This window comes from Capsella rubella, unplaced genomic scaffold, assembly GCF_000375325.1.
Source record: "Capsella rubella cultivar Monte Gargano unplaced genomic scaffold, Caprub1_0 scaffold_1, whole genome shotgun sequence".
NCBI classification, from domain to species: domain Eukaryota; kingdom Viridiplantae; phylum Streptophyta; class Magnoliopsida; order Brassicales; family Brassicaceae; genus Capsella; species Capsella rubella.
Genome location: NW_006238923.1, coordinates 16685837 through 16698623, shown reverse-complemented (window position 1 = coordinate 16698623; position 12787 = coordinate 16685837). Strand labels below are relative to the sequence as shown.

General features: G+C 34.6%; 3 protein-coding genes across 5 annotated transcripts; 1 reads left to right on the top strand and 2 right to left on the bottom strand.

The window, feature by feature from the left end:
- Positions 1-2561: 2561 nt before the first annotated feature.
- LOC17898222 lies at positions 2562-6127 on the bottom strand. 2 transcript variants are annotated; one of them, XM_006305909.2, is made up of 11 exons: positions 5945-6127; positions 5506-5706; positions 5120-5354; positions 4870-5042; positions 4642-4781; positions 4378-4555; positions 3941-4278; positions 3622-3860; positions 3442-3554; positions 3112-3358; positions 2562-3024 (listed from the first exon to the last, which is right to left on the bottom strand). In XM_006305909.2, exons 2-11 carry the CDS (start codon positions 5688-5690, stop codon positions 2794-2796), a joined length of 2079 nt encoding a protein of 692 aa, XP_006305971.1. In that variant the 5' UTR covers positions 5691-5706; positions 5945-6127; the 3' UTR covers positions 2562-2793. The 2 variants fall into 2 exon arrangements, with proteins under 2 accessions (XP_006305971.1, XP_023632824.1); XM_023777056.1 differs by having other exon boundaries at positions 6014-6127.
- A 293-nt stretch (positions 6128-6420) lies between these two features.
- On the top strand, positions 6421-8020 carry LOC17900738 (40S ribosomal protein S7-1). The gene is made up of 5 exons (XM_006305599.2): positions 6421-6813; positions 6910-6983; positions 7057-7180; positions 7413-7595; positions 7684-8020. Exons 1-5 carry the CDS (start codon positions 6739-6741, stop codon positions 7801-7803), a joined length of 576 nt encoding a protein of 191 aa, XP_006305661.1. The 5' UTR covers positions 6421-6738; the 3' UTR covers positions 7804-8020.
- Positions 8021-8170: 150 nt separating this feature from the next.
- Positions 8171-11500, bottom strand: LOC17897650 (terpenoid synthase 28). Of its 2 annotated transcripts, none has more exons than XM_006304702.2 (7): positions 11228-11500; positions 10856-11141; positions 9752-10139; positions 9448-9666; positions 9209-9356; positions 8839-9087; positions 8171-8751 (listed from the first exon to the last, which is right to left on the bottom strand). In XM_006304702.2, the coding sequence occupies exons 1-7, from the start codon at positions 11498-11500 to the stop codon at positions 8464-8466; spliced, it is 1851 nt and encodes a 616-aa protein (XP_006304764.1). In that variant the 3' UTR covers positions 8171-8463. The 2 variants fall into 2 exon arrangements, with proteins under 2 accessions (XP_006304764.1, XP_023645876.1); XM_023790108.1 differs by having other exon boundaries at positions 9260-9356; positions 9752-10128; positions 10908-11141.
- Between the last annotated feature and the right edge of the window lie 1287 nt (positions 11501-12787).

Genomic DNA, 12787 nt, shown 5'->3' with positions numbered 1-12787 from the left:
ATTTTCAGAAAAATAGACCTTTCCATATCCTAATGATTGTAAAAAAGAAAAAAAAGATTTTCAGTATCTCCTTATGCATACAGTTTGTGTACGTGTAAGAATCATTAACTAGGGTTTTTTTTGTTCTTGTAAAATCAAGGGAAATCTAGGTGATATTATGAGCCTTTTATATAATAGGGGAGTTTTCCAATGAATTTAAAGGAAAATAGTATAAACATGGGAATCGGAATCATTGGTTTTGCCGTTGTAAACTATGCAAATTTATTTGTTTCGTTTTTTATCTACAACAAAAACAAAAACCAATATACATGTTTTAACTCGTGGTATAATTTAAAAAATATATATTTTAAATTAACCCATAAAAATATTTTAATATAAATAACCCGTACAAAATATAATCATATTAATGTAAACACAAACTCATTCAATTATATTTATGCATAATATTATTATATTAAATTTTTATAGAGTTAAAATATTAATAATACTTAAAAAAAAATTTTAGAGGATTAAATATTTTTAATATTTTCAAATTTTATAAAGGTTAAATTAAATATTATAATATTCGAATCTCTTAGGGGGGGTTATTGGGAGTATGATTTTAAAAGAGTTTATGGATTTTTAAAGTTTAGAGATTTTAAGATTCTCAAAAAATTTTGTAGATTCTAAAATAATGTTTAACCAGATTTCTAGAGTTTAATAGATTCTTCAAATGATAGATTCCACAAATACTTATGATAATTGCAGTATTTTGAAAGTTGTTTTTAATGACTAAATATGTAAGGAATCATTAAACCAATAACACTAGAATTTGATAGGATTGGGAAATCAATAAATACTCAACTTTTTGAATAACAAAGGATTTTAAATAGAATTACAAAATACATACACCAATAACAAGAGATTTTATTAGGAATCTAAGAATACATAAACCAATAACAATGGAATCTTAAACTCTAAAAATCTTTAAAAATCATTCTACCAATAACTCCCCCTTAAAGATTTCATATTTATAATACTTTAAACGTTTAAAAAAATTAAATTTATAATATTTTGAAACTTTTTAAAAGTATTTTTTTTAAACCAAATTAAACTGAATAAATTTTCTAATTTGGATGCCTAAAAAATCAAACTTTCTGCTAATTTGTAGTGGGAGCACTTTTGTCCTATTTATAATGGTTATGAATTATTGTCTAAAATTTTCAACCTTATGTAGACGTTATATATACATTTTTCCTTTATCGATTGAGTAATATATGATTATACGTATTTAAATTGCAAAATATGCAGAAAAATTTGTATTTTTATTATACATAAGTTTTATAAAATAATATAAAATAAAAACAAATAAGATTATATAAATATATATTAGAGAGAGAATCGATTTATTAGAGAAAAATTCTATTAAAAAATTGTTGTAATAAATATTTGTTTCTAATTTTTCGATTTGCTTGTGATTTAATTAAAAATTTTACTTTAAAGTTTTGTAATTTATTCAAATGGCAAAAGTATAATCATGCAAATAGTACAAAATAAAATGTTATAATTCAAAATAGATTTTAGTACAAAATGTATATACAGTTAATTAGCGTGCACTTGTTAATCAGTCTCTAATTTAATTATCAAAGTAAATTTATAGGTTTCCAAGTCTCTTTGATTTATTTTGATTTTACAAATTTTGGAAAAATATTTAGTTTTTCCAAATCTAACATTTTATCCAAATTTTATTTTATCATCTATTATAGAATATAATATTTTTGTATTATGTAAATATATAATATACTTGATCCAGTTTTACGATTTAAACATATCTTTTGTCATTTGTTATGTTTGTTTACATATATGATATTATTTTCTAATATAAATTATAATATATTTTGATTAGTTATCACTATACAATATATATTTAAAGCGTTCGAACTGATTGATCCGCATTTAATACCGTAAATCTGCTTGATATGTTTTTATTCAATAGCTGACCAAGAAATGAGTTATACATGACGTAGACGGCCATCAGAAAGATTTTCAGTATCCTACTAATGATGGTAAAAACGAATTAAAAAAAAAAAAGATTCTCAGTATCTGCTATATGTTCATACGAAATAATCATATTATTGGTAGCAAAATAATATGAAAAAAAACAAAACTATATCCACAAAAAAAAGTAATAAAGAAATTTTTTTGTATAAGTTAATGAAGGTAGTTTTCCAAGCAATGAACAGATCAGTGTATGCTTGAATACGTGATGCCAAAGATGGTTATCAGCAGAAATCAGAATCACAACATTGGCTATAATCTTGAGATGGATCTCCAACTTGTGCGTTATGTATTTTGAAAGTCATTTACCTCATCTTGTACCACCACCACCACATTCTATATAGTTTAACCACATCTTTTTCAATTGTTACACCCTCCAGAAGAATGTGGAGATTGAAGTATATAATTTGGTTATATTTCATGTTATGTAGTTTGATTACGTTAGAGCTACCGTATCATTTTACTTCATCATCGCAGCAATGTGCAGGCTACAATTAAGATAAGTCTTATAGATAATCATTATCTTGACGGCAAACAAACAAAATATCATCATTATATAAACAGCTAGCTAGACCCGAAAATAGCTATATACCATCAATCAACGAACTGATTGATTTGGATTTTGATGTTCGAACCACGTCAACAGTGATGAAACCAAACACTTTACTACATCATTCTCCTGATACATGTAAGTATACAAACATACGTAATTAATTACACCTTAATGGCTTCCCTAATGAACTGTCTTCTTCCATTTTACTTGGTTTTCTTGTTATCGTCTTTGCTCTGTTCAAGAACGACCGGAGCAGCTGGAATGCTAAACCACCACTCTTTTAGCCGCCGCATCAACCGTTCTGTGCTTGCTCTACGCGGTGGTGAGTATCTTGTGAACAGCTCAAGAAACACCAACATAATCAAATTGTTCCAAGGCACCAATGCTATCATCATTGCAGCCACGAACACCGCAACCGCAAATTTCTCACTCGCCTGTCAAGTTTTTTTAATTTCAATTAATGCGGTTGCAAGAACTTTAGAAACCACGTTTTGGCGAACGCTTAAATGAGAGAGAGAGACCTGTGGAAAAAGAGAGAGTAACAAAGCTCGGAACTTGAGGAGAACAATGTTTGCGTCTTGGATTAACTGTTCGAGCTGTGAAATCGCATTTTGGACCGCTAAAAGCTGTTCCATTGTGTTCATAGGAGGTGGCGCGATAACTTTCAGCTCAATCATTGCTTTATCTCTATTGCTGAAATATCTCGTGAGAACCATGAAACCGGCTATAAAGAAAGACACAATCGCGAAAACATAGCCAATCCACCCCCTGAACAACAAAAACGATTATACTCCGGATGAAAAATAAAAGATTTCAGAGAATTCTAGCTATAATGCATAAAAGTATGTCACCTGTAAATTATGAACGTGGAGAAGAGACAGAAAAAAAAAGACTTCAATGGATCCTCCCAATACACTATCGACAAAAGGTAATTCCCGATTTCTATAACCGGAAGTAACAGTTCCTGCAAAATACGCAGTCTGTAAAGTCTATTGCATGAAATGATAGAATTGTTGTGTCTATTCTTTTACCTTCATCACTGCTACATTGGTGTCAATTCCATCAACTTTAACTCCATTAACCGTCTCTTGCGCAAGAACCACTTTCTCGTAGTTTTTTCTTGATTGCTTAACCGCTTTCTCCAATGGATTCACATCTCCAACCATCACCCCACCTACCACAAGACTACCTTTACTCTTTGGACTTGTTGCTCCAAACACCAAACCTAACTGTGAGACCATATCCGAGGCTGAGATTGACTGCAATGTCCCTGTACAAAGAATTTTTATATCAACACAGACTTTGGTAACACCAGCAAAATAAAATACAATTTGCATAAAGTAATGTTACCTTCTTTGGCTTTGTTTGTCCGGTCAAGCACTTTGGTACTAGACATCTCTGCAAGGGTCTCTAATATACGATCTCCACCAGGAAGCTGATCACAGAGATTGAATGGGAGAAGATTCTCGTAGCGCACAGGGTTTGTTAAACCGAGTTCTTGAATGGCTTGCACGCGTAAAATGCCCAGCACAGCTTTTGAGATAGCTTCATCTTTCGCCACACTCATGTTGATCTTGTACTTATTTATGTATCTGTGAACATATAACACCTCTAGGATTATTGCGAGCCAGTAATCTCTTCGTGTGTGGCCCTTGAGCTCGGGGAACTCCATTACTACTGGTTCTGGTCTACAAAACAAGAGACATTAAAATATGTAACTGAATCAGTCAGATAAGAACTGAATGCAAAACAAAGTTTTTAACTGAGGTACTAAAATCATTCCTTACAGGGAAATAGACTTGTAAGACACAGCCTTATCAAAAAGCCGAGTGCCCCAAGGACCCGTTAACTCTGGTTTAATGACTTGTTTCAGATCTTCAGATAGGCTATAACGCTTTGGTGTATCGAAAGACACAACCTTTATAGCCTCAAAATACAGTGAATGATCAGTCAGAATCAAGCGACCTGCATATCAATACTCAATTCAATCAACTGAATAAAAGAGGAAATTACAGATTTTTCACACCTTGTTTGCGCAGAGAAAAGTATACCGGGCCATGTAGATGACCCTATATGTTCAAGAACTGGTTGGGTAGTAACTGTTCCATCAATCTCAAGAATCTTTTCTCCTTTTGATCGAACACCAGATAGCAACGATGACTCAGACTGGCTCTTCATTTTCTTAATTGCTCTAGAAAGTGATTCCGGATTCAGATTTCACAAAATTTTCTGAAGAATGTTTCTATGAAAATTGGAAATAGAAGGAATATTTTATTTACCTTTCAAGTCCATACAAATACTTGTCATAAACATAGAACTGAAGCCGAACACTGTTCGAGGCAGAAGTCAGCATCGCGAACAAATTCTCACATATGATCACATCAGCTATTATAGGAATTGCTGGAGCAATCCGGGAGAAGGCTTCTAAACCAACAGTTGGATCTTCATCAACCTGCTTCCATGTTTGCAAAATAAGAGGACTAATTCTTGACTCAATGGACCAAAGAGGCCGAAACCAAAAGTGCTTACACTGAGTAATGCCTGACAAGCAGCGGAAGGGACCTCCCAAGCAACCATCATATCATAAGTTAAACGTCGAAAGTCTTTATCACTTAGATGACCAGTTACTCCCACAGAGAGTGCAAGTGCCCTGAAACAGCAGTACTCTAGAAAGTTTCTTGGAAACATTGACGGCTGCTTCACAGATTCAGACGCCTCTTGTTTGAAACTATCCTGTAGCTCACTAACTGAAACACCAAGTATCCTGCATCAAATGTTTCCCATTACTGTATAGAAATCCTCCAAATTCAACACCCAAATCCATTTCCACAACAAAAGAGTACCCTTAACATATAAAAACTAGCTTATCTTGATCAAGAGGACAAAACCCTTTACCAAAGATGAGTGATTCTTACTTGGAACATCTGCGAATAACCACATTTGCTACTGGGGATAGCTCAGGTAACCAATTGGCTCCAGCAGATGGAGAATTTTCTATCTCCTCGATATCTTCATCAAAAGAACTTTGCTTCCCAAGTAACCATTTAAGTGAACTATCTTTAACCAGACCTTCTAGCACATCCATAGTTCTGCTCGACATGCTTAGATATCTTCACCTGTTATAATCATTTCAAACAAATTAAGCAAAAAAAAAAAACCTAAATTAAGCCTCTCCGACTAAGTTGTTTCTGATCATCATCCTTCATTGATCAAAATCTAAACTTTATTAGAAGTTTCAACACAGAGGTTGCTCAGCTAAAACGAAGACACGACATATCTGAATCATTTGTGTATCTGACTAATTTGTGAACATTTTAACAAATTTACAGAGGAGTAGATGTTTTCTCAACTAACCCACAACTAACTTCACAAATTTAGTTTCTTCTCCTACAACACTGTAAACGCTTTGTTTCCTCTAATTACCAATAAAAAATTGAGGGGTTTTGAGCTCTTGTTCTTTCCAGATTCTGACGTGATTTGGGGTTTATCGAAAAAGCGACAGAACAAGGAAAAGCGGAGAAAGTGAGACGGTAAGCTTCGCCGGTGTCGGCGTCTTGTCCAGGAAATGATAAGATATGACCAGTACCACGTCGGCAAGACGTGGCTTTATTAGCATTATTCCACGTCAGCTACATTGAACGGCTCAGATTTGATCAAACGGCTTCCATTACTTACAACCGCACCCCTACACGTGTTAAGTTAATAATTTGTGACCGTTAGATCAAACCTTTATAAACTCTCTTTATTCTCCTCCTCGAGCTCTAGGTGTTTTTTTTTGTTTTCTTTTCCAGATTAGCTTCAGTGTCCTTTGTCTTCTGCCTCAGGTGCGTTTCGTTATGACGAAATTTTGTTCTGTTGTTTTCTATTTGATCGTGATTTTCAGAGATGCGTTTCTTTGTTTTCCCTTGATTTGTTGTGTTTTCGCCGTTAAATGTCATGTTTACATGTCGCATTGATCGGTAACATGAGTGATACAGAACATAAACTCTGAATTTTGCAGTAAAGTCCTTTCTTTTAGATTCCGAGATTTTTCTTGTTTGTGATCAGATTTTTCAAGTGTTATGTTAGAGACTTAAAAAGGGACTTGAAATGTTACTGTTTCTCAGTGCTTTGGTTAAGGTTTTGGGAGGTTGTATTTGAGTGAAAAGATGTTTTCAGCTCAGCATAAGATTCATAAGGACAAGGGTGTGGAACTTTCTGAGTTAGATGAGCAAGTTGCTCACGTTTGAATAATTATTCTTGTATATTGATTAAGGTTTCTTTCACTTAGAATTGGTGAAAGTTTCAGTTTTTTCTGATATCTATGTTAATTTTCTTAGGCTTTCTTTGATTTGGAGAACACCAACCAAGAACTGAAAAGTGAGTTGAAGGATTTGTACGTCAACTCGGCACTGTGAGTGAATTAGTTTGTCTACATTGTGTTATATAACCAAAAGAAACTGAAAGTTCAATCTTTTTTTTTGTAGTCAAGTTGATATAACTGGAGGACGCAAGGCAATTGTTATCAATGTTCCTTTCAGATTGAGAAAAGCTTACAGGAAAATCCATGTTAGGCTTGTTCGTGAACTTGAGAAGAAGTTCAGCGGAAAGGTGATCTTCTTGCCTGTTCTTCTTCTTCCTATAAGTGAACTATTAGGTTTCTCGATTTGCATCTGTTTTATTGAATGGTTGAGGCAACTTAACTTGTCTTAAGAGTTAAGTATGGAGTTTTGTTCTCTTAGGTTATATTGTGAAATGAAGCTTTCTATCATGTTTCAATTACTGGTTTTAGAGTACTGGTTATCTTCTTGATGTTATCTTTGTCTCTCTTCCTTATGCTTAGGATGTAATCCTCATTGCTACAAGGAGGATTGTCAGGCCACCTAAGAAGGGCTCAGCGGCAAAAAGACCACGCAACCGTACTCTGACCTCAGTTCATGAAGCCATTCTTGATGATGTTGTCTTACCTGCTGAGATTGTTGGGAAGCGTACTAGGTATAGACTCGATGGTACCAAAATCATGAAGGTATGTAGAATCCAAAGGTCAATATTATCCACGAAGATGCTGTTAGCACTCTGTTAATCTGATAAACGGAATTTTTGTGTGTTTGAAGGTCTTCTTGGAGCCAAAGGAAAGGAACAACACTGAATACAAGCTTGAGGCTTTCTCTGCGGTTTACAAGAAGCTCACTGGTAAAGATGTCGTTTTTGAGTTTCTCATAACTGAGGCCTAAGAGGTGAAATGAAACTTAGGGAAATCTGTTGTGATCTCAGATATATAAGTCCTCCTTTTGCTTTACTTTCTATCTGTCATGACATTGATTTTACTTCTGAAAATGTGTACACTCGTTGAATTTTCTAGGTAATTTTGTGTTTGATGGGCAAAGAACGACAAGTTATAGCTTGTCCTTGGTGATTTTATGTTATAACTAATTTGTCTTGAGGGTTGAATCTGTCTAGCATCTGTACAATGCTTCTCTGGCATCTTCTTCGTGGAGACCTTAAAACGATAGACTTTGCAGAATATCAGTCTCTTGCACTGTAATGGCTCCTTTTGTCAGTCTAGTTGTTCTTCAGCAAATGGGTTATTTACTTATTATTGCCATGCTCCTCTTGATAGACAGAGGGTTCACGACGTTAGCTGGACCAGGGTTGTTCTTTCAGACATATTGCCGCACTCACATATTTTTTGGCATAGCAAGCAGTGTTTGGAGGAGATGAACTCGTTCTTTGGTTGTAGACTTGTGTTTCGTTGACTTGTTTGGATGAGCATTGTTTTTTTTTCGAAGAATGCTCAGACTTATGGGAAACAAAAAGTAAAAACCTTCCAAGAAAGAACAAGCAGTATAACCATAAAAAGATCACAAGCAAGCAAGTTTAATGCACCAAATTCCTCAAAGATCAATGTACATAGACTTGATGTAGTTCTTGAGATGATCACCAGGACGGGTAAATTCATCATCCTTTTCGTAGCTAACATTCGCCGCACGTGCAGTGTCGATAATGACTACCTTTAGAACTTCGCGTGGCACGTTGATTGTCTTCAAGAACTCTTCATTCATTATCTTATCAAGGTATGCAACCAGTTGACGAAGCTTTCTAATGGCTTCTTCTTCCGTAACTCCATATTGTTTCTTATAACAGTTGATCGAGTTCGTGACATATCCTCTGCTCATGTCATCCTAATCATATGTCAAGGGTTAAGCTTTGAATATCAGATATGTACATGTGATTAAGTAAACCTGGGAATAATAATATTTATGATCTACCTCAAAGCCAAGCATATCATTCACCACTCGTGTTTTTGTAATTAATGCTCTAACGAGTTTGTCTCTAGCTTTCAACCACTCGTGAGCTTCTTTCTTGCAGATACTTTCCATACCCATCAGAATACCTGCCAAGGTAAAATATATAGCGATCTCGACTCCGGCAACATCTAGGTACTCATCAAAGCTAGGCAAGTGACCCTTTCTTGCCCATTGCGCGAGTTTAAGGTTGTTTCTCATCACCCTCTTGCACTGCCATGGCTCAAAAGTTGTAAACAACATTTACCATGTTCTCCAGAAACCATTTTTGGACTGGTTATATTCTAGTTCTCAAAACGTTTAATAAATTATATTGTATAGTGTGATTGCTCACCTCGTCAATTGTAGCTTTCAAGATGTAAGATCCTCCTAATTCTGATCCCACTTCTCTTTCAAACTCTTGGAATGTATCAAATATAAATTTAACCACATATTTCAAATAATCTGCTTGTCCATCCATGGCATAATCATCAGGATCCCACCTGTATGCATTATCAATATATATGTAGTCATCATCATTATTTATAGGGCTTTGAAAATGAGAGTATAGATTATAATGAAAAGATGGTATACCTTTCGATGGTATCTGCGAGGCTTTCAACCTCACAAAGAGAAGCATATCTGTCACATGTATCATCTATAATGATCTGAAGCGTATAAATCTTACTCAAAAAAATCCTCACGCGCGAGTATTTTGGTTCGAAGTATGTTAGCGTGACGAGGTGTACTTCCACGATTCTGTCTCTGAAGTAAGGTGACAACTTAGATTCCAAGTCTTGTTCCTTGTACCATCTGCCATACAAAACATTAGAGTTATGTATGTGTCTCAAAACCTGACAAAGCTAGATATAGTAATTACTGAGGAGATTATATATACTTTGAAAGGATTTGGAGTTCTTGAAGGTAAAGAAGCTGTAGGAATTTGAAATTGAGCTTGGCAAAGTTGAGTAGCGTCTTGTCGCAGTCTTGTTCTTGTTCGTAGAAGTGGATATATTCCATTGCGACAAAGATCTCCATGTTCTTGTGCTGCGGTTGATCCAAAGCCTTTAGTATACGCCTTGAGAGGTTACGCTTGCATGACCCGTTTGCAGCAGCTGACGAGAACTCCTCCAAGTGACTCTTAGCAAAGCTCATGGCTTCATCCAATATATAATCTGTTGTCGTCCCCATGTGAGCAGCTTCATACAAGCTCAAGATACCCTTAGGATCTCTGGCAAGACATTCCTTGAATTTCCCATTGTCCCCTTTGAATTTCTTAAATACATCTATATATACAATTAAACAAAATGAATAACCTTTATACCGACGAATATGAATCAAATAATAACAAACGACACATGTACGTAAAGAACGTCGATCATGATCATAAGCATGACAGTCTCATGTTATCTGTAGAATTGTAGATCCTATCCACATTTTTCGTTAAACGTACTTTTGAAGTTTGATATGCGTTGCTTCATTTTTAAATAAATATATCGTTGATGTTTCATATCAAATGTTGTTTTCTCTTCCTTTTTTTCTTTTTTTTTTTCCTTTCAATAATTTTACTTATTTTTAATTGAGCACTCAAAAGTATTTTTTTTAAAAGTACAATTAAAATTTGGTTCTCTAGTTTGTTCAAAAAACTTTTGGTTCAAAAATACAGGTTTTCCATAATTCAAATCTTAAGCTTCAAAACTAAAATATTCTAAATTCTAAACAGTAAACCATACCTCTAAATTATACCATAAAATTAATATATTTAATCATACCAAAAAATTGTGGTGGTATTTTGAAATACGATTGAAAATAGGTACTTTTTATAAAAATTTCCAATAATAAATAACTTATATACAGTATTCATTTCCTTGTTGCTATTGAGACTGTTTGATGAAAAACCTTATTAAGAGGATATGTTATGTAATTACCATAGTCTTATGTAATTACATAGTATACTAAACCAGGTTTTGACAAACCTAGCTAACGAGAATCCTTAAATTACCAGAAGAAATGTTGTGACCATATGTCCTGAAAACCAAGAAGACTATGGAAACTGTGTACAAGTCATCTTCACCACTCATCATGTCCTCTTCCTCCATCTTTCGGAAACCATCTCTGAGAGCTTCCTCGATCTCATCCTCGAAATGATACGCGAGACCAAGGCTCACAAGCAAATATATGAACATAATATTCTTCTTGGTCGACTTAATCCCCTCGGAAGATAACATGAACATGTCCCTTACTTTTGGCTTTAGTGTCTCTATTTCTATCCTAAGCGCATCCATTTCCTTACCAAAATATATATATAAAGCAATGGATGTTAATTTAAACACGACTTCATCATATTCATGTCCTCTATATATATGAGACTTACCGAGAGATCAACATGAGCTGAGAGGAACTGATGACCCCATTCAGAAGGGGCTAACTTTTCGAAGTTGCGATTATATTCTTCCTCGCCTTCACAAGCCAGAGGATGAGTAGTCTTTGAGGCCTTCAAAGGAACAAGACCATGTGCATGCTTAATGGGATATGACGTTTTCAGCCGGAAGCTAGAGAGTTTGCATGCTGTAAATGCGTTGGTCTGAGAACAAATAGAGAGCCTAGATCCAAGTTTTGGTCGACCAAAAACTCCTGTGGCTTCCATGTTTTCACCACCAATGATATGGGAGTCCAGGTTTAACACCATGCACCAAATTTATATAGGCACTGCAAGCCGCACAATGCTTCACCGACAATGACGCGCGTTATATTTTATTTTCCTTTTGGTTGGTATGGTAGATATGCAAATTATAATAGTCATTATTACTTCATTTTCAGTACGTATGGACATTTATTTCATTTTCAGTATTGCACACATATCAAGGAGGTTGAGAACCTTCACCTTATTGTTAAATTGATACGTGTACATATATTTTCTTCAGACTTCAATTTCACTTGGTTTAGTGGTAAAGGGATCGGTAAGTTTCACCACCTTAGGGCAAGTGCATCGTCGTCAGTAGCCAGTGTTCCACATCAATTTTTTCCCAAAAAAAAAAAAAAAAAAAAAATGAAGGAAAAATCGGACGGTCATGCGTCTTCCTTTACTATTCACCGGCCCCACTAACACGTGGTTCCCTATGATTGGTTATCTTTTTGTTTACTTTTTATTTTTTCTAAAATCTAAAAATTAAAAAACATGAAAACTCTTTTGTGGGACGAATAACCGTTGCACATTGTCTTAGTTCGAGTAGCATTGGCCATGGGAGTTTGAATAGTTTTTCTCAACCCCAGAAAATTAATTCTAGCCTTTGAAATCATTCATGAAGAAAATATTGCCTTAAAGAATTGTGTTCTTGTGTTCACAATAGCCAAGCTATCCCCCACCTCTTATTTTCAAGATCATCGACAAGGCGCCACCGTCGTAAATTCAGAAACCTTATGCGTCTTTGGATATAGTAAGGATCGTTTTTGTCTTTGAATCTTTTGCTTCCTTGCTTTTTTTTTCTCCAAGAAACCAATCTTTTTTGGTATTCACAGTGTAAATCCAAACTTTCTTCTTCATTTTATATGATATTTACTAGTTTAGCATACAAAAAATATAATTCAAGTTCAAGGTGGATTGATCACAAACAATGAAAGCAAATGTATGTTTTATACAAATATGAGTATGACGAAACGATAACAGGAGTGAAATGCTGAGATCTTTGTATACTTGTTACTTGTTAGCAAAGCCTCTACAAATCCGTAGAATTCTTGAGAAACGCTTGGAGTTCGCGAAGCATTTACAAATCCGTGGTTCAAGTCTTTTTGTATCTTGTTTTTAGTTTTTTCTTGGTTTTGTTTTAAATAAGTTCAAATCAAAGTCTCATCACTCGACATTAGAAGACAGATCAAGTTACAAAGGCACAACGTACGTGAACCCATAAGAAAAGGAAAGCAATACATGTAAAAG

Excerpts from the sequence above, each read along its gene's own strand:
- LOC17897650 (XM_006304702.2), bottom strand. The coding sequence starts at position 11,500 with ATGGAAGCCACAGGAGTTTTTGGTCGACCAAAACTTGGATCTAGGCTC. Across the intron at positions 10,140-10,855 it reads TGGTCACAACATTTCTTCTG|ATGTATTTAAGAAATTCAAA; the intron begins GTAATTTAAGGA and ends TTGTATATATAG. Across the intron at positions 9,357-9,447 it reads CTCGCAGATACCATCGAAAG|GTGGGATCCTGATGATTATG; the intron begins GTATACCATCTT and ends TAATGCATACAG.
- LOC17898222 (XM_006305909.2), bottom strand. The coding sequence starts at position 5,690 with ATGTCGAGCAGAACTATGGATGTGCTAGAAGGTCTGGTTAAAGATAGT. Across the intron at positions 4,782-4,869 it reads TATTTGTATGGACTTGAAAG|AGCAATTAAGAAAATGAAGA; the intron begins GTAAATAAAATA and ends ATCACTTTCTAG. Across the intron at positions 3,555-3,621 it reads CCAATGTAGCAGTGATGAAG|GAACTGTTACTTCCGGTTAT; the intron begins GTAAAAGAATAG and ends CGTATTTTGCAG.
- LOC17900738 (XM_006305599.2), top strand. The coding sequence starts at position 6,739 with ATGTTTTCAGCTCAGCATAAGATTCATAAGGACAAGGGTGTGGAACTT. Across the intron at positions 6,814-6,909 it reads TAGATGAGCAAGTTGCTCAC|GCTTTCTTTGATTTGGAGAA; the intron begins GTTTGAATAATT and ends TAATTTTCTTAG. Across the intron at positions 6,984-7,056 it reads TTGTACGTCAACTCGGCACT|TCAAGTTGATATAACTGGAG; the intron begins GTGAGTGAATTA and ends TTTTTTTTGTAG.